The sequence below is a fragment of the Ahaetulla prasina genome, chromosome 2, assembly GCF_028640845.1.
Source record: "Ahaetulla prasina isolate Xishuangbanna chromosome 2, ASM2864084v1, whole genome shotgun sequence".
In the NCBI taxonomy this organism is placed as follows: domain Eukaryota; kingdom Metazoa; phylum Chordata; class Lepidosauria; order Squamata; family Colubridae; genus Ahaetulla; species Ahaetulla prasina.
The window spans coordinates 167,939,465-167,965,531 of NC_080540.1; the positions used below are offsets into that span (position 1 = coordinate 167,939,465).

Here is a 26,067-nt window from a genome sequence, read left to right on the forward strand (position 1 = left end):
ATACCTTGCTGCTGAATTCCTCCTAATATAAAACCAGAGCGTTTATGAAATGGTAATGACCCTCATGGAGGCACCATAATAGAGTTGCACATGCATTTGCTAAAAATGATTTATTTTATAACTGCTTTACAAAGTGTTCTGGGTTTTACAAGTCTTGAGAAAGGGAAGGAAATTGCAAGTGGCTCGGGTCCTGAGCACTGGAAAAAATTACTAAGAGTTCCTATCCAGCATCATCAGAGATTCCAGTTGGTATTATCCACAGATTCCAAGGACATGTTTGTAGCTATAAAACCTAACAATGTGCATAAGGCAGTGGGAGTGAGAGGGAAGAAGATTGTTAATCCTCACATCCAACAATATGAGGTCTCTCTCTTTATGTTCTAATGGAATTGTAATTAGTGGTTGGAGTTAAGAGAATGGAGTTAAAGAAATAGGATGCCCTCTCATTTCTAAGTGTTGTTAGATACTGTTGTGGCATTGCTAATCATTCCTATCTACAGAGTTCTTTAAGGCTCTTATAGGTGTGTTTTCTGATACAGAAACTAGGATTCTTAGTTTAATGGAAAAGCTGGTGCCTGTCTTTTGTGGTGCTCATAAAGCTAGCATCAAACACTAAAACAGACCACTATAACCCTTAAGCAATCTCTTTGCTTAAGAAAACAGCCAGTGATGGAAACTTGCAGATTTTACATGTAAAAGTTCTTGTCTTACAAAGTCATCACTAGAAGAAAAGAATTCGAACTTGAGGGGATAGTTGGCAGGGCAGAAGAAATATTAAACACTAGAATATTGTTTTATATTAACCTTTTTACAAGAGACATAAGGAACTTGATATGTATCAGCAAATCTTTTAGTTATCTGCATTAAAAGTAGAAAAATCCCTTTAGTCTTTATTGTGACATTGTCAGGTCACAATACTCTTTCAGAAGAATAAACAGGATACATGAGCTGCATGAAATACATTTTAATTCTTTTAAAGATGTCTTTGATAGAAGAGAACATTTGTGGGTCAGGGTTGAATTGTGAGGTTGTTGGGGTTCTTTGATCTTGGTTGTTTTCTTACAAATGTTTCGTTACCAAATTAGGTAACATCATTAATTCTAAAAGGGAGTAGGGTTTTCTCTTTTATATACTATCAGTATTGATGTGAGTGGAGTTAGTTCCTTGATTAGGCTATTATTTACTGTTTCTTTGTCTGACTTTCTAGTTCCTTGATTGGCATATTGTTTACTTCTTGATTGTTGATATCTTCATCCAAATGGTATTAAAACATATATAAGGTAAAGGTTTTCCTCACACATAGTCGTTCCCGACTCTAGGGGGCGGTGCTCATCTCCGTTTCAAAGCCGAAGAGCCAGCGCTGTCCGAAGACATCTCTGTGATCATATGGCCAGCATGACTCAACGCCAAAGGCGCACAGAACGCTGTAACATTCCCACCAAAGGAGGTCCCTATTTTTTCTACTTGCATTTTTATACGTGCTTTCGAACTGCTAGGTTGGCAGAAGCTGGGACAAGTAACAGGAGCTCACCCCGTTACATGGCAGCACTAGGGATTCGAACCGCTGAACTGCCGACTTTTCGATCAACAAGCTCAGTGTCTTAGCCCCTAAGCCACCGCTTCTCCCAAAACATATATATTCATATTTAAAATCTATGTTATTATACAGTCATAGATCTGTTATTATATATTTCAAAATGGCATAAAAATTAAAAGTTTTGAAATGCAATTCACTAAAAAGTTGTCCTAGTGGAAATTGAGCCTAATAATGGGAGACACATAAAAAGCTTCTTCATCCGTGTCCTGGAATTTTAAGATAAGCTGAGTGAAATTTAATGCAGAATCTATGAATTGGGCAATGCAAAAAAACCAAACAAAAACGAAACAAAACCCACCCTATCTTTATCATAGATGTGAACTTTATCTGCCTGTGAAAGAAAACGAAATTATGAAGAAAAATGAATATATGAGCTGTTTTAGTTTGTGTGTAATTGCAAACTGGACAATCTTCCATAATTTTGCATTCAAAACTTTGTCCAGTGTTTCCTCTTAGTTACAAATGGGATAGCAACACAAGGTACAAGTTGAAGATAATTTGCTATGTTGTGTAAACTTTAGGAGACCAAGCCCTTTGGATATTTATACATTTGCAAGATTCTGTGCTTTCTGTGTGTGTTCTTTCAGAAAATCTCTTTGTCTTAAATGTTTTGTTTTCAGAATGAAGGGCAAAGAATCAATGCCCATGCTTTCCTGTGTTTATTCAAGTTATGGCTAGAAGGCTCTGTCTGCCTATCATTTTGCTTTTTTAAAGAACAGTATTTCACATAAAGTATATAATCTTGAAAGGTAGTATAAAACTCAGTTTTAAGAGGAATTTTCAAAAAGCGCATTGCTTTTTTATATCCACCCATTCACCCGCCCAAATTGATGGTTTCATATAATCTGAGCAATTTGGCCCTATATATAAAGAATGGTAAAGGGATTGGCCTCTACAAAATAAGTAATAAAATTATAATCCTTGCAAATGCTTATAATCCACTCCTCCCAAATTTCCACTGAACAGCTTAAGGTATTTAATAGCAGTGAATACCATAAAGGAGCTGTTAAAATATACTTTACAATTTTTAAAAAACTAATACACTGTAGCACTAAAAGCTGCAGAGGATACAGGTACGCTAAATGTCAAAATATTTAAAGTATTCAGATTCAAGAATTATGTGTTTAAAGATTATGGAGAAAGACACTGTAATCGGTATAATGTAATACCTATGAATAACTGTGCAATATTATAAGCAGACTCTTCTGTTTAATAGCCAATCTCTAGTTTATAGAAAGTTGTTCAGTTCTTCCCTAAGTTAAACAAAGTGGTCCTGTAATAAAGTGTTGTAATGTAGAATGCTTGAATTTTGGCTGGCATCCAGCCATGCTGCTTTTTCTGGATACATCATTGTCCTTCCTGGTTTGCTTATTTTCCATCCAGTCCTGACGTCAGCATTCTATAACCATGTAACATACTGAAGTCTCACTAGGTTTTTTTGGGACGTGGGGACGGGTATTGTTCTTTTGTAAAAACTTCTTGATATCTCTGTAATATGAATATGTGTTGTTAATTTAGGCAAATAAAGATGTCTGTGAGAAGAATGAGTTCACTTTTAGCTTACACATCAGACTTCTCCAACCTGCGGCTTCCAACTCTGTCGGGTTTCAGTTCTCATAAACTCAACTATCATGGCTATAGGTTGAGCTACCTGAAGAAGTAAGGGAGTTAGTGCAGCACATTTGAAGACTCACAGATGTGATGTTCCAAGATGGAGTTAGTGTCCTGAGTAGAATCCCATCTTTCTACAGAGATAGAGGCATAAGAAATTGTGGGTCTCATTTTTGCAAAAATGGATAAGTGGTTTGAAATCCTCACCCATGTTTCAGTGTTGTAGAAACTTATTCAGACACTGCTGGAATAGGAGGCTTGTCCATGAATGTGTTGGGATAGAATTCAACAAAGGTTTGCATCCATGGATACTTTTAGCCTTCCCAATTCTCAGCATAATGCATCCAATGGAGAAAAGTATTAATACTGTACAGGAATGGGTTTCGGTAATTTTCCTCCCTTTTTGCAACTTGTATATGAGAAAATGTAGAAAATAACTAAAGGAAAAGAAAAGAGAAAGCACCACACTTCTTATATCTTTGTCCTCGACTGCTTTGCATAAGGCAGTTCCCTTAACTTGTATGTTTTGCTCATGCGACAGTGAGATTTCTTTGTAAATATTTTGGTGTGTTAAGGCTAAAAATTGCTTTGGACTGTAATTTTACGTACTCCTTTTATGTGTCATTGGACTACCAGAGTTTATTTGTGAGTAGAGCGCTAAAGGTTGTGCAAGTGTTGTTGTTTAAATGCATAATTTTAAATGTCACTGCAATCTCCTCCTGAACATAAGGAAGTCAGTACAAGGAGAATTGTAAAATACATGTGGTGGATGGGCCTGATTGAAAGAAATCAGCCTTCAACAGGAATGTGGTAATTATAGCTTGTCCAGAGTGCTAGAGAAGTGAAATTTTCAAAGGTAATCAAAATTGGAGAAGCTGAAGGTTTGCAGACCTCCTCTGATATTTCTGTTGAATCTGTGTGAGCTCTGTCTGCTTTTCAACCAGCAGAAAGACATAGCAGTATCCTGGTCTGGATACTTCACACTACATTTGGGCTATGTGCTTTGGACTAGGGGTCTCCAACCTTAGTAACTTTAAGACTTGTGGACTTCAACTCCCAGAATTCCTCAGCCAGCTTTGCTGGCTGAGGGTTTCTGGGAGTTGAAGTCCACAAGTCTTAAAGTTTCCAAGGTTGGAGACCCCTGCTTTGGACTGTAAGAACTTCTTAACAACTTCAAAGCAACCTCATCGTGGTTCTATTCTATATGTTCCTTTCTCTGTGTCTTTTTTCCCCCTTCAAATTGAAGACAGTTTCTTTATATATGTCTTTGTTCATCAAATCTGTATCTCGCATTTCCAGCAAAGTCGACTTGCAGCACACCTCATGCAAGAGAACATTCTGGTACACGAATCTTCAGACTGTGTTGGCAAACCATTTTTCTACCATTCCCCCCCCCCCCCTCTACTCCTTCTGTTCTCCATCTACTCCCATCTGGCTGTCTATGTGAGAGGACAATAAGCAGTTCAGTCAGTGGCAACCATACCAAGATTAGCCTTCCAGTGAAGTTAACGAAGTGGTTTATTTGCAATTAGTGTGAGGGCTTATTTTTTTGGCATCAGAAAGTGGAATGGAGGAAGGAGGAAAAGGCAGAGCCCATATTACGGTCAAAATGTTATGGCACCAAAAAGATCTCTCTCTCTCGGTGAGTCATCCCCCTTCCCAGCTTATTGCGTGCAAGTGTTTTGACACTTGGAAACTCCCAGCACAAAGGGGTAGATTCAGATGGTGAGTCATTGTATCTCTTCGATGGGAGTACTCTGGGTCAGCGGTGACCCAGGCATGTGCTCTGACTCTCAAAGCCTTAGGCTTCCAGTAGCTTCTCAGGCTGTAACCCGAGAAGGACCCATCTTCACACTGGGGTGAAAGCTCTTTTGCCTACAAACCAGGCTGTCATCTGGTGTTTTGCAGTAGACAACATCTGTAGAATTGGGCTTGAAGACTTGCCAAGGAGACATTCCGGCCTTTTTCTGGGGAGCCTGTTCTGCAAGATTTGAAAGAGTGATTGGAGTTTGAGCTTTGAGCCAAAATAGGCTTCTGTGGAGCTCTTCCCCTCAACCAAGACTCTTCTGAGTTGTTGTTTGCCTGTACCAGCTCTTTTCCTGGGCTGTCTGGTTGGCTGTTAACTACATTTTGGAAATGCTCTGCTTTAATGCTCTCTGGTGATTCTAGTTTATGCTTCCCCCGCCCCTCCCCAATTGTCCTAGAGGGAGAGATTGTACAGATAATGGTAAAGGCTGCATCATATTAAATCCAGAAAACCACAGTAATTTTAAGCACTCAAGCACCCCAGTGAACCAATATGATAGAAGAAGAGCGAGGAGGAAGAGGAGGAGGAAAAAATAAAAAATGGAAAAGGACTTTCATCAAGTGCCTAAAAGATATCAAACCCGGCACTGGGAGAATCTGTCAGTGCCAACACTGATGTACCAGCCACTTCCTTATAGTATTATCTATACCAGGGGTGTCCAAACTTGGTCCCTTTAAGACTTTTGGACTTCAACTCCCAGAGTCCCTCAGCCAGCAAAGCTGGCTGAGGAACTCTGGGAGTTGAAGTCCAAAAGTCTTAAAGGGACCAAGTTTGGACACCCCTGATCTATACGATCACTAACAGCAACAAGGGTTTGGAAGAATTTCCTGAACGTGAGAGAAATTCATATGAGAAATATAGTAGATGTGAATTGCCTGGATCCTATATTTCTAGAATTTTAACAATGACTTAATGGACTGAATGATAATTCTGAGCTTGGCAAGTATTGCATGTCATCCTGGGGATCACTTGTCAGCTTTAACCTCTGAATCCATCTATTTACAGGTTCCTCATATTGCAATTGTCCAAGAGAGAAAATTTATTTATTTATTTATTTATTTATTTATTTATTTATTTATTTATTTATTTATTTATTTATTTATTTTGTCACAACAGTATATATAAGCATAAGCATGAAAGTAACTATATAATATATAAGCATATATATATATATATATATATATATATATATATATATATATATATATATATATATATATATATATATATATATATATATTTTCTGAGGTTTTCACGGTGTTTGTATGTAGATCTTTGGTTATTCGGGTTTTCTCCCAGAAATTGGAAGTGTCTTGGCGACGTTTCGATCAAGTCTCATTCGTCATCTTCAGGCTTCAGCTTGTGCTTCTGGGAGCAATGTGTGACTGCAGCTGTTTTTCTTTTTAACTGCTAGTGGGGTTTGAACTGATTGGGTGGGAGCTTATATATATATATATAAGCATATATATATGTTTTCTGAGGTTTTCATGGTGTTTGTATGTAGATCTTTGGTTATTCGGGTTTTCTCGCGTAAAATTGGAAGTGTCTTGGCGACGTTTCGAAGTCTCATTCGTCATCTTCAGGCTTCAGCTTGTGCTTCTGGGAGCAATGTGTGACTGCAGCTGTTTTTCTTTTTAACTGCTAGTGGGGTTTGAACTGATTGGGTGGGAGCTTATATATATATATATATTTTCTGAGGTTTTCACGGTGTTTGTATGTAGATCTTTGGTTATTCGGGTTTTCTCCGTGTAAAATTGGAAGTGTCTTGGCGACGTTTCGAAGTCTCATTCGTCATCTTCAGGCTTCAGCTTCGTGCTTCTGGGAGATAGCTTGTGCTTCTGGGAGATAGCTTGTGCTTCTGGGAGATCTCCCAGAAGCACGAGCTGAAGCCTGAAGATGACGAATGAGACTTTCATCAAATCGCCAAGACACTTCCAATTTTACGGAGAAAACCCAACAACTAAAGACCTACATATATATATATATATATATATATATATATGTATGTATGTATGTATGTATGTATGTATGTATGTATGTATATGTATATATATAAGCATAAGCATGTAATAACTATATTAATTGGATATAATGAAAGAAAACACTAGGACAGGAATGGTAGGCACGTTTGTGCTCTTATGCACACCCCTTACGGACCTCTTAGGAATGGGGTAAGGTCAATAGTAGACAGTTTTTGGTTAAGCTTTGGGGATTTTGAGAAGAGACCACAGAGTCAGGTAGTGTGTTCCAAGCATTAACAACTCTGTTACAGAAGTCATATTTTCTGCAATCAAGATTGAAGCGGTTAACATTAAGTTTAAATCTATTGTTTGCTCTTGTATTGTTGTGACTGAAGCTGAAGTAGTCTTTAACAGGAAGGACATTGCATGTATGAAGGACAAATACATGTATGAAGGACAAATACATGTAGGAAGCAGCTAACACAGGCTCTGTATCACATCCAGCTTTTTTTATTAGACAGATACTGTTCATAGCTATGTTTATGCTTTCTAGAAGCTAGGGAGGCTGCCAGCTCAGGCAGTTAAAAGATGCACTTTGTTCTTTAAGAACAGTATTAGACAATTGGTTACATTGGAAGAAAGACTGCGGTGAATTTAAAGCCCCACATTTGATGTAACACGTGAATGTGTTCTTTAAAATATTTTTGGAAAGTATATCTTATCTATGAAGGAGTCACCTGGGAATTGGTACAAAAATCAGAGATAAAACAGAAATCATCAAGGGATATGCATATATAGGTAGTCCTTGATTTACAACAGTTCATTTAGTGACTGTTCAAAGTTACAACAGCACCGAAAAAAGTGACTTATGACCGTTTTTCACATTTATGACCATTGCAGTCACATGATGGTTGCAGTCTCCTGGGGCCATATGACCAGCTTTTGTGACCTGACAAGCAAAGTCAATGGGGAAACCAGGTTCACTTAACAACCATGTTATTAACAACTGCAATGATTCACTTAACAACTATGACAAGGAAGTTCATAAAATGGGCCAAAACTAACTTAACAACATAAATTGTTAAGGGGCTTTTTTTGTGGTTGTAAGTTGTACCACCTGTACGCATCCTGTACATATCCTATGTACCACCTGTCCATATCCTGTGGTACCTGGACTATCTCAGTCTTAGGCTGAAAGCAATGAAGTAGTTAGCCAATAGGCTGCTGTGTAGAGACTGCCTGCCCAAACCTTCCCAGGACAATACAGGTGGCCTCTAGAGAAACTATAAATGGAGCACATAGTGTTCCATTTTCTATTCTTCCAGCGGGAGATAGAAGAGCTGGCTTAATGAAAGTCAAAAACCAACATCCTGTGTTCAAAAAGACCAAGTTCTGCCAAGTTTGAAGGTCAAGTTTCCTTTGAATCCTGGTAACTTCCTGGACGTATCCATGTAGTTTTCTTGGCAAATAATACAGAAGTGGCTTGTCATTGCTGCCTTCTGAGATTTTATTTATTTATTTATTTTGTCTTCCCAATCTGGCTTATAGTCAGTCCCAGGACTTCTGATTGTTTCTCTTTCAAGTGCTAACCAATTCCAGCCTTGCTTAGCTTTTTGAAATCAGCTAATGGTGGCTAGGAGGTGCCCTCCATAGCTGGGCTCCCTATCTGTTGATTTTCTTTAAAGCAAATTGAACCAAGTCATTCAGCTGGTATTTCCAAGAATTCTGGCTGTGCCAGGAATTATAGTCGAAGATATAGGAAGGTGTTGGGATTTATAGGAGCAGGGACTGTGGAACTTGTGGTGTCATTGAAAACTTTGTCTAATCTACTTTCAAGCCGTTAACAAACTTCCTACCAGCCTGAAAGCAGGTAGGCAGCCTACGACCCATTGGAGTGCATCTGGGCCCCCAAATATTCGTAGATCTTAACCCTGACATTGGCAAATATTCAATTGTGGGGGTGTTTTATTTCCATTTTGGGAGTTCATTTTTTATTTCATTTCACTTTGATTTAAAAAAGAACACATTCTACCCTCTTAAAAATGTCCCATTTACCTGGTAATATCATTGGACAAGGCCCTTTAATGCCAATGAAAACTGAATTACTGAACCAATGCAGCCCTCAGACCATACAAAATGGGCAGCTATATAAATTTGACAAATAAATAAATGATAGCCCACTCCATTTTAGAGTTCTAATTCTAATAACAGCAACTAGAAACTAAACTACTACTACTACTACTCCTCTTTTTCCTCCAAAATATTTTATGCTAGATGAATGCCCAGTTTTGAGGTAATAGTTATGCAAAACTACCTTCCTTCTAATAAGAGAATGAGTAATTTTTTCTGAGGTAACTCAAGTACAGTAAGATCCATAATAATAAAATATGGTACTAAATAGAGATTTACGCTGTATTTGAGGCTTCTGTCACCTCATACTGAATGAGATAGGATAACTGCAGGATTATTTTCTGGTTGATGATGTATGCCTACCTGTATAAAAGAAACCAATCAAAAGGCCAGCTCTCCTTGCAGGGAAGTTTTTATGTGGAGGGAAAGCACCAGAAAGCATCCTTCCATGTAGTCCCATGATCCATCTGTAGCCCCATAATCCTGTAGCCACTTTTCTCCTCCTATTTTCTTCGCAACAACAACCCTATGAGGCGGATTGGGCTGAGAGAGAGTGACGGGCCCAAAGTCAGCCAGCTGCCTTTCATAGGTAGAGCAAGATTAGAACTCAGAGTCTCCTACTTTTTAGCATGGTGCCTTAACCACTAGACACCACAGTGGCTCTGAAATGAAAAGCATTTCAGATTTTTCCTCTTGGGTCTTCAGCAAACATTGCATACTTTATAAATGCATTGCTGGGTGGAAAAAGTTCTACCTACCAGTTTGTGCTTCTTGCTTGATTTACCGTGATCCTTAACACTAATATGGAGATTCAGAGTATCAGGGCCACGCTTATGGAAAATTGGTTTAAAATCCATGCAACTCCGAGCTTTGCATATTTCGTTACCAAAACCCAGTTCAACAACACATCAATTGAACAAATTATCTCTTGGCTTGGAATTGGGTCTGCTGTCTCGTTCAGACTACCTTGGAATTGGATTTGGGGTATATTAAGGACAGATTTTTCTTGGCCACCCTGCTTGGCTTAAATCCGGAATATGCTACCAGGTTTAAGTTCCTTCAACTGCTGTTGGCTGAGGATTGGTCTCATATGACCAGCACAAAACACAGGGCCTGCATCTGCTTATCTTAGAGGTTCACCTGTTTGTCTTGGACTCTCTCTTGCTTGGCCGTCATGTTCTTGTCTTTGTCTGCTGGAAACTTCCCCTTATAAACTAGCGTTTAAAGTAAAGTTCCATCAAGAAGCTCTTTGGATGGAATTTTCTTTTCCATAGTTGTGGGTCTGCCTGTAACTTAATATGCAGTGGTGGAGGTGCAGGTTTGGGCTAAGGGTCAGAGGAGAGACAGGCTTGCCAAGCCATTTTTATGTCTAGCACTGCAGTTAACTAAGATAAGCTTGAATAAAAGCACTATGTTCGTTAGGGATATATATTCCACTTATCAGATTTCACAGAGAAGAAGGCAGTGCCTTTCTTAGTGCAAATAGATAGAATCTGTTTATTTGCTATATCTGCCCTGGCCCTTTTCAGAGGAAAAAAAAATAGATTAAGATTTACAGCAAGATAATTCTTATCCCCAGTTCTGAAATAAAGGGCATGTCACTGCTGCCTTGCTGTGTATCTTTATTGTGTTCCATGGTAGCTTCTGTATGTTATCTAACCCACAGGACAAGGCAAATGCTCCACTTTACTTCCTGCCCTGATTTCAAAATGTCCCCCTCTTTTTAATTTCTTCCTCTGTTTCAACTCTTTTTGTGCAATTATAGCACATCCCTTTCCAATGTATGTTTGAATAGTGATGAATTATTTTCATTATTATTATTATTATTATTGGTCTCCTGAAGTAATTTTACTCGCATGCTTAATTCCTAGTCAATATACTTCAAGATTTCCACTGTTTTCCATGTCCACTATTAACTTACGACTTTCGCTTTGAGAAAGACATGGGACCTCTGCTTGGTGTGTATGTATGAAGGAGAATAGGGAATGAGCATGAGAGAGCGTGCCTAGGTAGCAGTGTGATAGGTAGATAAGCTTGGCAATTTGTTCCTAGAAAGAAGCTCTTCTCACACCAATCCTTCATAGAAACTCCTCCAAGGTGGGGCTTTGTTGCAGCACAAGGTCACATAACCTGAAATTTAATATCCTAAAAGAAGTTTGGTATGGGTTAATGGAGGCATTCCAGAATCGGATACCGATATGAAAGGAAAAAGTCCCTTTTTGGCTTTCAGTGCAACACTAAAATCATGTCCTGTTTAGTCTGACCTGAAGCTAGTTATGGCCATAATTCACATAAGGGCTGGAGTAATTTAGGGGAAACACACCCTTCTTGCCATTGTTTGAAGCAGTCACCTAAGCAGGAGGTGGAGGATCTTTGGCCTTTCTGAATGTTTGGGGCCATATCTTCTTACAATCCCAGCTAGCTGGACTTCTGGAGAGGGTTGTTGGTAGCTATAATTCAGCAACATCTAGAGTAGTGTTTCTGAACCTTGGCAACTTGACGTATAGACTTTATCTCCCAAAAATCCCTGGTCAGCATGGGAATTCTGGGAACTGAAGCCTATACATCTTACAGTTGCCAAAGTTGAGAAGCACTGATCTAGAACAGTAGTCCCTAACCCCTGGGCCATGGACCAGCATTGGTCCATGGCCTGTTAGGAACCGGGTCACACAGCTGGAGGTGAGTGGCGAAAGAGCAAAGCCTATTGTAAACTGAGCATGGGTGGGATCTAGGATGCACACTCCTCCCTCAATCCGGTCTGTGGAAAAATTGTCTTCCACCAAATTGGTCCCTGGTGCCCAAAAGATATAGATGCTACGTAACCTGCACATTTTATAGGATGTAGAGAAGCAGAATTGCTAGAAGTTTTTTTCCCCCTCTTCCATGCTTCCGTCCTCCAACTAGCAATGCACATTTCAACCATGTGAACTCCATGACTGGTCTCTCCTTCCTCCCTCCTCCTACCAGGCTGATGGAAAAATAAAATGCATAACTTGAATTCTTCTCATGGACAATTTTAATGTTTTGTTTATTAAAGGGCAGCTCTTCAAAGGTTGGGTGTGGGTTTCCAGCACACGGCTGGAGTGGGAGGTGGGCTTGGATTGGCCCTACATCTCTTGGAAGGGATTGTCTGTTTCTGCAAATCTGGGTGTCTTGGAATTTTGCACGTCTGGATTATAATAGCCTGGATCCCTTGCCTTTCCCAGAATCACCCTGCTGTTAGGAATTGGAAGGTGAGCAATTTTCTCTTCCCCTCCTGATCCGTCACCAAACTTCAAATTAGACTTCTGGTATGACCAGCAGACAAAGCATGCACTTAAGATGACCCAGATGGGAGGTAGCCGAATTTGCCAGCTCTTGCAGTAGCTAAGCAGGCTCCGTGTGAGGATGACTACTGACCATGAAATCTAGAATTGTGATCTTGACTGGCTACAGTCCTTAAAGAACACAGTGAGAAACCATTTCTGCATGGCTGTTGAGACTCAGTACTGTACAGACATTCGGAGTCAAGCTTAAGCTAATTGTATTGTAATTCAGTGGGAAAAACCTACCCCCGCTCCCCCAAAATTCACACCAGAATCCCAAATCCTTACTGCATAGTAATATAATATCCACTCATTTTGCATTATCACTGAGCCCCCTGTGGCACTTTCCTTCTCCATTAGATGTTCACTCTAGCCTTAGTTTTCATTTAGTTTGTTGTTCTGTTGTCATGGGTACCACAGATGTCTTTGAGGTGCTCCTGCCCTATCCAGGTTTTATGCTGGTCTGCTTTGTGCAGATGAACCCTGCCAGAATTAGCTGGGGTTAGCATGATTTTTTTTTTCTTGCAGGCCCTTGCATTCTTAAAGTAAGAGTTAAATGGCAAAAGAAAACCTCTCTTTTATTTTTCACAGGAAAAGAAACACAGAGAAATCTGTTTTCTCCCAAACATCATCTTATTGTGTGCATGGTAGTTTTGCTTAGTAGGCCGTTTTTCAATTCACTGGGACCTTTGTGCTCTTTGTGTGGAGGGGAGGGGAAATGTTAATAAAACTCAATCGGGACACTTCATTAGAATATTTTCTTTCCTGGAAAAACAAAACAAAACACCAAGTTCAATTCAGTTGTCAATTGACAATACAGTTCTGATTCTAGTAATCGGGAGCGAAGCATAAAAGGCAATGCAGTTGAACGTCTTCAACCATCAGCAGCTCCATGGCTGACATGATGTATGCTTTGAAATATTACCTTCAAAAAAAATAGGGGCTAGAAACTTTTATTAACAACAAAAAACAAAGACTCTTGGAATGCTTAATCCCCTCTCCAGTTTTAGAACCTGTATATGCTTGGCACACTGACAGAGATAGAGAAAGTGTGTTTTCCTGGGATCGGAGCTGGGAAGACTGGCTCAAATATTCTGCCTTGCCTGGCTTTTGACGTCTGAATAGAAAGCTTGCCCTTGAAAGGGGATTAAAATGCTTTCTGAAAGAAGAAAAAGCTTTGGCAAGTTATCTCTATTACAACAATGCTGTTAGCCTGCTGTGGGGCTGACCATAAACATTTTGCATGTTCATCCTAACCTTACTCTTTTCTGTGCAGCCGAAGGAACACTGCTCCATCACTCTAATTCAGGGGTGTTAAACTCGATTTCATTGAGGGCCGCATCAGGGTTGTATTTGACCTTGGGTGGGCATGACCTCAACAGGCATGGCCAGCTCGATGCCACTTGTGTCAGGGACACCTGAGGTAGCCCAGTCAGGGCTGGGTCCATTGTCTCCAACGGAGGAAGGCAGAGGCCAGGGAGAGCACCAAACCCTTGTCCTCCAGAAGAGCCTTGCCATCCCTCTCAAGCCACATGGAGGACTGCGCTGCTGTCCAGAGCCCTAGGCAGCAGAGGGCAAGCACCCAGCCTAGCCCTCAAGCTCCCAGGGCACCAGGACCCCACAGCCCAGCCCTGCTTCCCTGAGGGGGTGTCTGGCTGCACTTACCTCCTCCCCCAGGCTCTGTTTCCACTGGCAGCCGGTCCTTCACTGTTTCCAAGGCGACCGCATGGGCCAAATCCGGCCCGCGGGCCTTGAGTTTGACACCCCTGCTCTAACCCTAGCTAGATTGATTCTGGGTGAAATATCATTCAGCTGAATAGTTTTAGCTCACCAATAAAATCACAGGGGAGATTTAAATCACATTTGGGGGATCAAGTCTTTCTGTGCTTCATTATTTTCATCCCCAGAGTGACTCTAAGCAGCTCTGTGACCATTCAACTTAGACAGGGAGCAAAACTATTATGCAAAACATGAAAAATTACCCTAAGGACAACACCTTATTTCTCCCATTAAAGGAAACTGGGGTGGGGGAGGGAGGAGAGAAAGGTAAAGAACTCCCTGAAGATTTTACTCCACTAGTTTTTGCTGACTCTAGAAAAGGTGAAGAAAATGAGGTTACCTTCTAGACAAGGCTTTTATCTACATATGTTAACATGCATTCTTCCAAGTTGAAATGGTGAAACTCCAAGCAGGCTGCAGACACGGGTGAAGGTAGACGTGTGTCTTGGCATTCCATCTGTGCTGCAGCCTTCCCTAACTTGGAACCTTTTGGGTACATGATGAGAATTCTGGGATTTGCGGGCTCAGCATTCGTGGAGGGTACAGCTGGGAAAATCCAGGGGAGAACAAGACTCGAGAGTGAATTTCACATTTAGACACTTCGCTAACGCTGGTGCCAGTGACTGGCTGTTGAAACATGAAACTTAACCATGGCTCCCTCATCAAGGCAGTGTGGTATAGTTAAGAAAGTGACATAGTTATGACTAGCTATTACCAGCCATTAAATATTGTCACTGTCTGGAAGAGGTGAAGAAATGTCTTTTCTGAAGAAGAGTTGATAATTGTGCAAACTTTGAAGGAAAAAAACCCCAAACGTGCCAGGATGTTATTTCAATATCAGTAGCCACATCAGATGGCAAGTGACATTCAATTTCTCATTCAGTTGTCACTCCTACAGTCCAGATTGTCGTTTGTCTGGCTCCGCTCTTAAGAGTAGAATTTATATTTTAATTTACAAAAGCAACTGAAAACCTTTCCTTGAACCTTACTAACTGTGACGAAAATCATTTGATTCGAAATGTGGGCAAAGAGCGTTAACTCTGCCATTGTTCTTCCACCGAGGAGAGAAGATGCTCGTCAAGGTGGCTCTCGCCCCTGGTGTCGAACTGTTTCCTGATCCAGCTGTTTGAAATGTTTGCTTTCTGTTTAGATGGATGAGCAGTTCTCGGAATTCTGCAGCAGCCTGGAGAGCCAGTGGAAAGGGTCAGCGGTTTGCATTTTTTCCACCCAGCTGCAGAAGCCAGGAAAGTTTGGTTCAGCATATGGCTGGGCTTCATGAGGGGTGTTCTGTGCACACATGCAAAAGAAAACCCAAAAAACAAAAAACGGAGCACCGGTGGGTCAGATCGTGCATAGTGTTGGTAGCTCTTCATCACTGATGCTCTGCTGGCATAATTTAGGGATTGAGTGTGGTAACATGAAGGGCACATTGCAGGCGTTGGTTTCGGTCTCTCCCCGGAAATAGGATGGGATGCTGGCACTCTGTGGTGATGTTTCCCGCAATCCATTTGCTTTTCTTTAAAGAAACCGGGAGATTTCTAACCAGCGTGGCTGGAAAGATAGACTGGAAAGTATGCAAGAAATCTCTAGAATGTATTCCTGGCAGCCCTGTTCTTCGGCAAAACTGGTGTTAGGTGTCACAAAAGTCCAGCAAATTAGAATTTAATGCGCTCTTGCCTTTGATTGCCAGCATCGTAGAGAAAAAAAATACTTGTGGGATGGTTTGCCTCCGGTGTCATTATAACTTGGCTGTCCTTGGGTACAATCTTCTTAAACTGTGGGGGATGGAGATGTCAACATTTCTATTTGATTTCAAACGTCATGACGTTTAGGTTAAGGTCTGTCCTATCAAAAATCCCTGAGGAAAAAAGGTCTTCTTGTTAAAGATATAGGCTTTTTATGCTTGGCATACAAAAGCTCTTGGCTTCTCCTGGCTCCTTACACTGTTAGCATACTAAATGATGCAAAACCAAAAAAAACATTTGCAAACATTTATTCAACTTCCTTAGTTTACATAGAATTGTCTGCGTCCTTGGTGTAAAACTATGTAAGATATTTTGCAATGCAAAAACCAAAAGAGGATTTTTGCTTCGCTGCCACTCGATGTGAATCACATTGAACATTGGATCTGAATAGGACTAGAGGCTTTTTAGCCCTTTCCAGGTGTTCAATTAAGACAATTTCTTATATGAATATTGGTGATAAACTCTACTTTTACAAACATTGTTTAATCGACATTAGCCTTCATATTGTGCAAGATTTGAAAGGAGAACTTGTATATATTTATTTATTTATCATATTTATATAACCACCTATCTCACAAAATGTTACTTTGGTGGAATACAATATAAACTACTGCAAGACAGTAGTATAAAAATTAAATTTGTGATTAAAATGCAAAGAGAGGACAGCAGATATTAACAACAGTGGAGCCATTTCAACAAGTCGCCAGGTATCTTGAGGCAACGAGGCCTCATGGCCTGATTAAATTTTGAGTGGCTTCTGGAAAACTAACATGGATGGAAGCTGCCTCACATCAGAAATAGGATTCCATAAGCTGAGCATCATAGCAGAAAAGGCCCATCTCCTGGCTTCTGCCAGTTGTGGCTTCAGGGCAGACAGGACCTGCAGTGTTACCTTGTCTGCTGGATTTGATGGGATTTTTCAAATGTAATCAGGGATAGGTGGTCCCTCAGATAATCTGGCTTCATGCCATGAAGGGCTTTAAACTTCAAAACTAGCACCTTGAATTGGACCTAGAAGTGAACTGGCAACCAGCTCATGGACTGGAGGTGTAACATATTCCGTTCTAGACGCACAAATACAGTAACTAACTGTGCCACTGCATGTATATTATACGCACACTGGCTTCCATGCAGATAAGGTCCCTTAAATATCAGGTCTGTACTCATGTAGAATCTATGTGTGTCTGTAATTATACACCAGAATCCTGTCCTCTTACAGATTTCATTAGAGTGATATCAGTGAAGAAGAATATTCTTGCATGCTTAATATTGTTGTTGAAAGCGTGGATAAGTGTCTATAGAGATTCTCAATCATTCAGGTCATGGTTGTCCCAAAGGTGCTTTTCAAAAGGCAGCTGGACTGATCCAAGTAATATTTCTTTAAAACTTATATGTGGGAAATTGCTTTGAGGTTTATGAAATCTATAATGTCCACCTGGTAGACAAGGCATCCTGAAGAGTGAAGAGGAATAAAGCAGGCACCGAAAAGTACAGGCAGACCTTGATGTACAACCACATTGGGACTGAAGCTTCCATTGCTAAGGGAGTCAGTTATTACCTCATTTTTCCACCTTTTACTTTGGAGGTGTTAAAACAAATTACCATGGTTGTTAAGTGACTTATTAAGCGATTGTGGCTTCCCCCACTGACTTTGCTTGTCAGAAGCCAGCTGGAAAGATTCCAAATGGTGATCACATGACCCCGGGGCACTGCAACCATTATAAATGCATGCTGGTTACCAAGTGCCATGTGACCATGGGGATGCTGCAACAGTTATAAGTGCAAGGATTGGTCATAAGTCACTTTTTTCAGCACCATTGTAACTCAGAACAATTGCTAAATGAATGGTCATAAGCTGTGGACTACTCGTACTTCTTAAATTAAAAAATTAAACAAGCAATTTTTAAACCAGAATTGATATATAAGTAAAGCTGCTGTATTATAAAATCAAAATGATGGGAGCATATACTCCAGAGTTAGCCTCAGCAAATTATTAAATTGGAGCAAGAATTAATAATATATTGAACAGCAGTGTAGTTTACTAGTATATTACATAGTTTAATGGTTTATTTGAAAAGTTCCCGTAATCACTAAAATTTTTATTTTTTTATTTTATTTTATTTTATTTGTCAAATAAAAACAAAAACAGGAATAATATAAAAATACAATGACAGGGACGATAGGCACATTAGCACGCTTATGCACGTCCCCTCTACAGACCTCCTAAGTATGAAAATTTGCTTTTTAGTTGTATTGTTTTACGTTTATAACCATTTCAGGTTTTACAGTGAGATCAAAATTTGCTGATCTTCCAAATTATGGTAACTTTAGCTTGGAAGGGCCTATGAAATAAGTCAGAATAGTTTGTGGGTGCATGTCTTGGACTCCTACTTCAGTTTTCTGTAGCCTATTTAAAATAGAAAAATACTGTAAAATGGAAAAAGCAGAAGAAGAAAAAAGTTGTTTAGGGGATATTTCCCACCTTGTTGAAAAGCAGTCTTCCACATCCATAACCATTGAAGTGGTTGTGTGATATTTGCATAGGTAGAGTTTTTCTAGTTCTTGGTTTCAAATGTTAACTCTTGTTTTGATTGTTGTTGCACACTGTTCCACCTTGTAAGGCACACACAGACTGTTTAATTAGCGTGCAGCGACCAAGTCTAATGAATGCTTACCATATGGCTCTCTTCAATTACCTTTGGGAGTCCTTGTTTGCTCTTTTGCTTGTCAGGCTTTCAGAATTCTCTATAATTAACACAACAACAGAGGATGTTGATAGGATTATGGCTGCCTGTGGTGACTTCAGAAGATGGCGAGTCAGGCCAGATGGGCAGTCAGCTATTGTCTTCTCTTCTCTTTGCAGCTCTTGGAATATATAGGGAAAGGGAAGAGCATCATCGATGTGGGTCTTGCACAAGCTCGGCAGCCTTTGAGTACCAGGAGTCACTACTTTGAGGTGGAGATTGTGGATCCCGGAGAGAAGTGCTACATCGCTCTGGGCCTTGCCCGCAAGGTAAGAAAGCTCCGGAGAGCAAATGGAGACTGTCCCGCCTTTAGAGGTTCCCTCATTAATTTGACGTTCCCAGGTGCACAGTCCCAATGTGACATCAAATTGGGGGAAACAACTTATATGTTGGTACGTATGAAGGAATATGCCTGCTCTGTGCTGTGTATTGAGAGAAGGTAAGAAGTCCCCTTTAATGAAATGGAGCTTTTCAAGTCCTCTTTGCCTTGCGATACACTCCCTTAGGTCTCACCGACACAGCCTTAAACTAGAACTCTTCGTTCGGATCTTTCCCTTGGTGTCTTCTGGGGAAGTTCCACCCGGTTTACAGAATCCCACAATCAGTGACAAAAAATGTTTGCAGCTGCCCACAAAAGGTGCTGTAATGAAGAACTAAGAAAGGGCTAACAAAAGGCCTAAGTTTGCTTCTCAGTTCAGCTTTGCATTCCTTGCTCTTTTAAACATCTCTGCCAAACTGAAGATGGCTGGCAGTATCTCCGAATCTGCTTAAAGGTGGGGTTTAATTTGACCGGTTTGAGGCTTTCAGTGTTAGGACAAGTCAGGCAGCAGATGTTTGAAACTCTCCATGTGAAATGATGAATCACTGCATGGTCCAGCTGCCAAATAGAAACCATACCACAGAGTCTCCTTGTCACGTTCATAAGGGGTAGGGTGAACCTAAAACAAAGCAGTGATGGACCATGGAGAAAGTAACATTTTCTCTCATTGGAGGGCAGTTGGGACAAGTCTTTTTAAAAGATTGGTCCTTGCAGAGAACTGCTGCAGCAAGGTTTCTTTTCTCCTATCTAATCCCTCCCCAAGGTAGCACTCTATCTCTGAGGGCTATTGCAATCTCTTCACCCTGTCTTCAGGCAATTTGTCAATTTTAGTAATTGCGGATTGGTGATGAAACTTTTGTAGTGAAGCTGCTACATCATAGCCATTTTCCCCAAGATCTCTGGCAGTTGTGTGAACTTCCATTTCACTAGTTTCTTCCACAACTCTCCTTTAACTCTTGACAATGTGCCCTGCGAAATACAGTAAAAGCTTTTGTTTCTGCAGGCACGGCACCTTGCTTTTCTTTAATTTTCCCAAATGTGTTTCTCAGAGAGGTGGTGGAATATGTTTCAGCAGAGGTTGGATGTTCGACGATGCTTTCATTTGGACCCCTTCCCTAAACAAGAGCTGAACTCACGGGACTAACTGGCCCCTTCCAGCTCAGAGATGGGGGTGGGGATAGGCAGGTGGAAGTTTAAAAAACTCAAAAGTTCAACTTGAAAACCTTGATTAATGAAATACAACATTCAACAACGGGAAACATTTCAAATGTTTCCCGTTGCTGTCCTATTTAGCCATTATTGTAGTTTTAAAGTGAGCCATGGAGAATGTTCAACATCGCAGCTGTGTCGCCAGGAAGTAATTTTCTTTCCTCTTGACTTTTGCTTATGTTAACCTGCAAAGTTCTGCCTGCAAAACGGAGGCCTTGAGCTTAGCTGCTGCTCTTCTACTTTCCTTCAGAGCAAAAACAGGACATCTGGAAAGATCAGGGTAACCTTAGCAAATGTATGCACTGTCATTGATCAACTGTTGCCTTCAACCCATCGATGCCTCTTTGTCCTGCACAACATCTTCTGCTCTTGATTGGCTAAATTAGGCTCTCTTGTTGCTGGCAAATTCCACTAAATAAATTAGAACCAGGTTGCACTGCATAGTGGGGCTGGATTGGCGCCTGTCCCTCTTCCTTTCTTGTCCGATGCAGCCATCTGGTTCTGTTGTTTGCCTCTATGCATGGCCTGGATTCATGTGGCCTTTGATACTGAGCCAGTTCGTTCCCTCCTCCTCTTGCTACAACAAGCAAATCCCAGCAGTCATGGGAGATCCAAAACAGAAAGAACTGGATCGACTTCCTTTCGTTCTCCCTTGAGTTCCTGATTCACCGGAGAATAACTTGCCCTGAAATGATCTGGCATTTCTACATCTGGTGTGTCTCTGTGCATACGTAAGGGCAGGATGAGGGGCGGGCAAGGGAGCCTGGATATAACCAGAAGCTGATTTTTGGAAATCCTGCTTCAGCTTATAAGGAAACTGGCCGTAGTGAGTCTTAGCCATCACGAAAGCAGAAAAAGTGTAGGCAAAAAGTCTCGACTTAGATGGTAATGGGGGGAAAAAGCCTTCAAGTCAAGCTTAATCTCTAGTGAGATAATTGAATTTGGTTAGTACTGTACTTGAATAGCAGATTTTAGGAAATGTCCTAGCATTTTTAGATTAGATTGGGGAACTTGAGGAATATCCTGAAAGAAGGCAGTTGCTTCTAGGTTATGCAAGTAGACTAGAGTAGATAGCTCAATCTATATACATCTCAAAGGGCATATATTATTGTTAATGGTGATCTAATTAAATCATTTGAAATACAGAAGGGACAAGACAAGGATTTCCTTTGTCATCTTTGCTTGTTATTTTAGTTTTAGAAGTGTTAATTGGAGATATTAGGATGAGAATATAACAGGATTGAAAATCAAACAATAGACCTAATAAACTGAAGACTTTTGACTTGGTTTTGCAAGAACCTTAGAATGGCCACTTCTGTTTTGTGGCCAAGATAACTATATGAATGTGATCTAGCTAAATGTTTCCAAAACTTCTGATCATTAGGACAAAGTAAAAGCTTTACTTCAGAGTGCGATTAAAAATTGAATGCTTTGAAAAAAATGTGCCATACACTGTTCTGTTTAACCTGGTTTGGTTTGCATCCTTGAACTTAATCAGCATATCTTTATCATAATGGATGCCGAATGGTGCTGGAATTGTCTGCTCAGAAATTAAGTAGAATTTGTGAGACCGGACAAGTAAATCATACAAGAATACCAGATCCCCCTCTTCCGTGAATGAAATATGAAAACATCTGGACCCATTTTCATGGCATGTTAGTATGTCTTGACACAAAATGAAAAATCCAATCATCCCACATACACACAAAAGAAATCTGTGTAACCGCTTACATATCTGTCTGCTTCCAAATGCTGCCACTCCACATCTTGAGACAGAATGGCTGAATGTGGTTGCACTCAAATTCCCATCAGTTCCAGCCAGTCATTAATATTGATAAGAATTATAGCCAGGAAATGTCCAAAGGACTAGATTGCTTTAAGAGAGCCAAGACTTGAAGAAATAGGGTATGAGGTTCATCCAGTGTGGATGAAGTATAATTGATTTCTGTGGAGATTGGCTATTTAAGTCATCCTGGCTTTAAAATTAACCTGCTTGCATTTAGCCTTGAAGACTACAAGAGGTGAGTGTAGCGATAGTACCAGTATAGTAGTATATTGTGTAATAGCTACTGTTGGAAGAAATATCCATCTGATTCAGTTCCAAGAGGGGAGAAAGATACTGGAAACATGGAGGCTGATTGGAAAGATGGTTTATTAATAGACCACATGGGTTTGAGGTCCTGGGCAGCTGACCACATGAAGTGGAGAATGAGGGTTATTTACACCCTCTCTTAGGCCTTGCCTTTGAGCTTCCTGTTCCTGCGCAAGAAATGTATTCTATTGGCTGTAGTCAGACTCCGATGTTTGGTTGAAGCCTGGAGGGCGATGCAATGTCCCTAGGTAATTTTGCAATGCAGTGAGCCTTGCTGCTAGATAATCCTATTATGTCCTGGAGGGTCATGTCTTAATCCCATCGCCCTGGAGCTGAAAGTCTTTTGTTTTGTAGATAGGCTGGCCCAGTCCCTCAAAGTGGGCATCAAATATCTTCTGGGGGCAGGGAGCTGAAGCTCTGAGTTTCTGTCTCCCTTAAGATTTCTATTTCTCTTTTAGGGGAAATATAATATTCTGCCTTTTTAATATTTCCTAAATATTTCATTCTTCTAGGAGGGGTGGGTGCTAACTTTTTACACTACAAGCTAGACTAATGCACGCAATCTCTTCTGGGAGAAGGGAAGGTCAGGGCCTTGTTTGATAACCCCTCTCTGCTAATTGTAATGGCACAAATATATAAATAGCCATTTGTGACTTTCTTTAGAATGTTTGCAACTTGACTTTCATGGGTCCAGTCAACCATCCATTAATGGCTTTTGATGGTCAAACGGGGTTTCTGTTTGCCTTTGTATTTTGCAAGTTGGTTAGGAGAATCTAAGGTGATATATTGCCACACACTTTGGAAAGAAAAGAAACCCTGAGCTTTAATGCAGGAATATGAAAAAGCAGCATGAAAAGCAGTAGACAGAGGTATCATGTGTGCTAGTTGGTACATTCCGGTGAGACTCTGCTTACTCAGATTTCCCTAACCAACTTGCTGAGACTGGAGAAGCTGCTTGGATGACTGGTGAAATGTCTCAAACCAACAAGAAAATAAGTCCAGTTGCCATGATTCAGCTTTCAGAGATCTCTAAAACTAGTCCTAAAACTATCAAAAGGGACAAATCAGTATAAAGTTCATCCTCAGCTGAGCAAGGACTTTCGTCTCTGGGTTCACCACTGATGCTAGGGTGTGTGGTCTGAGCGGTGGAAGGCTTCATGCTTGACCATAGAAACTTTTCTTTTTTGGAGCAACCAAGATTCCAGGCAGGAGGTGGTTGAACAATATGGTAACACATAACGTTTAAATTAAAGGAAGCAGGTGTGGCCCAGGGGTGAAATGTAAAATTTGTTACTACCGGTTCTGTGGGCGTGGCTTGATGGGGGAGTAATGTGACTGGGTGGGCATGGTCAACGTTTTTTTTTTTAACTTTTAAAAGCATTTTTTTTAACAACCTCTCCGGCCGAAGAGATTGTAAAAAAATGCTTTTAAAAGCCTCTGATGATTAGGCAACTCAGCTGGGATCGCCAGAGGAGCCTTTTAAAAGCTTTTTTTTTACAACCTCTTTGGCCGAAGAGGTTGTAGAAAAAATGTTTTTAAAAGGTTCTAACGATCCCAGCTGAGCCGCACGATCATCAGAGGCTTTTTTTTTTACTTTTAAAAGCATTTTTGCAGCCGAAGAAAAAATGCTTTTAAAAGTAAAAAAAAAAACCCCAAACCTCTGGTGATCACGCAGCTCAGCTGGGCGGAGGGGGCGGGCAGGGATTTTTGCTACTAGTTCTCCAAACCACCCGCAGCTATCGCTACCGGATTAGACGATCCGGTCCAAACTGGCAGCATTTCACCCCTGGTGTGGCCCCTAGAAATAAAGACTATGAATTTTCCCCTGTAGTTAGTTTTTCTTCATTCTGCCATAGTCTTCTTTTGCTCCTTTAGCTAACCTAATTTGAGCAGCAGCGCCTTGTAGTTGCTAAGCTTTGGGGAAATTCAGAAAATGTTGGTTGATCTCTCATGTGAGAGTTTTAGCAGTTCCTAGGAAGGCTCCCTTCCCGTTCCTTCTGCCACTGCTTGTGCTTTAGAATAGAATAGAATAGAATAGAATAGAATAGAATAGAATAGAATAGAATAGAATAGAATAGAATTGAATTGAATTGAATTGAATTGAATTGAATTGAATTGAATTGAATTGAATTTTATTGGCCAAGTGTGATTGGACACACAAGGAATTTGTCTTGGTGCATAGGCTCTCAGTGTACATAAAAGAAAAGATACGTTCATCAAGGTACAACATTTACAACACAATTGATGGTCAATATATCAATATAAATCATAAGGATTGCCAGCAACAAGTTATAGTCATACAGTCATAAGTGGAAGGAGATGGGTGATGGGAACTATGAGACGATTAATAGTAGTGCAGATTCAGTAAATAGTTTGACAGTGTTGATGGAATTATTTGTTTAGCAGAGTGATGGCCTTCGGGAAAAAACTGTTCTTGTGTCTAGTTGTTCTGGTGTGCAGTGCTCTATAGCGTTATTTTGAGGGTAGGAGTTGAAACCATTTATGTCCAGGATGCAAGGGATTTGCAAATATTTTCATGGCCCTCTTCTTGATTCGTGCAGTATACAGGTCCTCAATGGAAGGCAGGTTGGTAGCAATTATTTTTTCTGCAGTTCTAATTATCCTCTGAAGTCTGTGTTTTTCTTGTTGGGTTGCAGAACCGAACCAGACAGTTATAGAGGTGCAAATGACAGACTCAATAATTCCTCTGTAGAACTGAATCAGCAGCTCCTTGGGCAGTTTGAGCTTACTGAGTTGGCGCAGAAAGAACATTTTTGTTGTCCTTTTTTAATGATGTTTTTGATGTTAGCTGTCCATTTTAGATCTTGCGATATGATAGAACCTAGAAATTTGAAGGTTTCTACTGTTGATACTGTGTTGTCAAGTATTGTGAGAGGTGGAAGTATGGAAGGGTTTCTCCTAAAGTCTACCACCATTTCTACGGTTTTGAGTGTGTTCAGTTCCAGATTGTTTTGGTTGCACCACAAGGCTAGTCGTTCGACCTCTCTTCTATATGCGGATTCGTCATTGTCTCGAATGAGACCAATCACTGTTGTGTCATCTGCGAACTTCAGTAGCTTAACAGATGGATCGTTGGAGATGCAGTCATTGGTATACAGAGAGAAGAGAAGTGGGGAGAGCACACAGCCTTGGGGGGGCCCTGTGCTAATTGTACAGGTATTTGATGTGATCTTGCTTAGCTTCACCTGCTGCTTCCTGTTTGTTAGGAAGCTTGTGATCCACTTACAAGTTAAAATTAAAAATTAAATTAATTTTAATTTTTACAAAATTAAAAAATTTTCAGCATGCTCTCTAAGGATTAAATCGTCTGTCCTGTATTGCAATCTGTTTATACAGTCACAGCCTGCTGGTGGGAAGAAGAAAGGGGCCGTAGCTGCTTTGAATTTAAACTTGCATATATATATATTGTGCGTGTGTGTGTGTGTGCAAATATAGTATATGTGAATGTATATGTATGTATATTCAGAAGATGTTGGTTGATCTCTCATATGAGAGTCTTAGCAGTTCCTAGGAAGGTTCCCCTTTTGCAGTTCCTAGGAAGGCTCCCCTCCCTTTCCTTCTGCCACTGCTTGTGGTTTTTACATATATATATACATACATACATACATCTATGTATGTATGTATGTATAAAGACCACAAGCAGTGGCAGAAGGAAAAGGAGGGGAGCCTTCCTAGGACAGATATCACTCCCTCCCTCTCCCCCCCCCATACACATATATCTATATATACCTAAGTATCTCTCTATGT

General features: G+C 40.4%; 1 protein-coding gene across 5 annotated transcripts in view; it reads left to right on the forward strand.

The window, feature by feature from the left end:
• Positions 1-26,067, forward strand: part of SPRYD3 (SPRY domain containing 3) — a 53,445-nt gene that overhangs the window by 11,365 nt on the left and 16,013 nt on the right. For all 5 annotated transcript variants that reach the window (XM_058167080.1, XM_058167079.1, XM_058167078.1 and 2 more), the window contains one exon: positions 18,799-18,948. In XM_058167080.1, the coding sequence (XP_058023063.1) occupies positions 18,799-18,948 (150 nt within the window). The remainder of the gene's footprint in view (positions 1-18,798; positions 18,949-26,067) is intronic.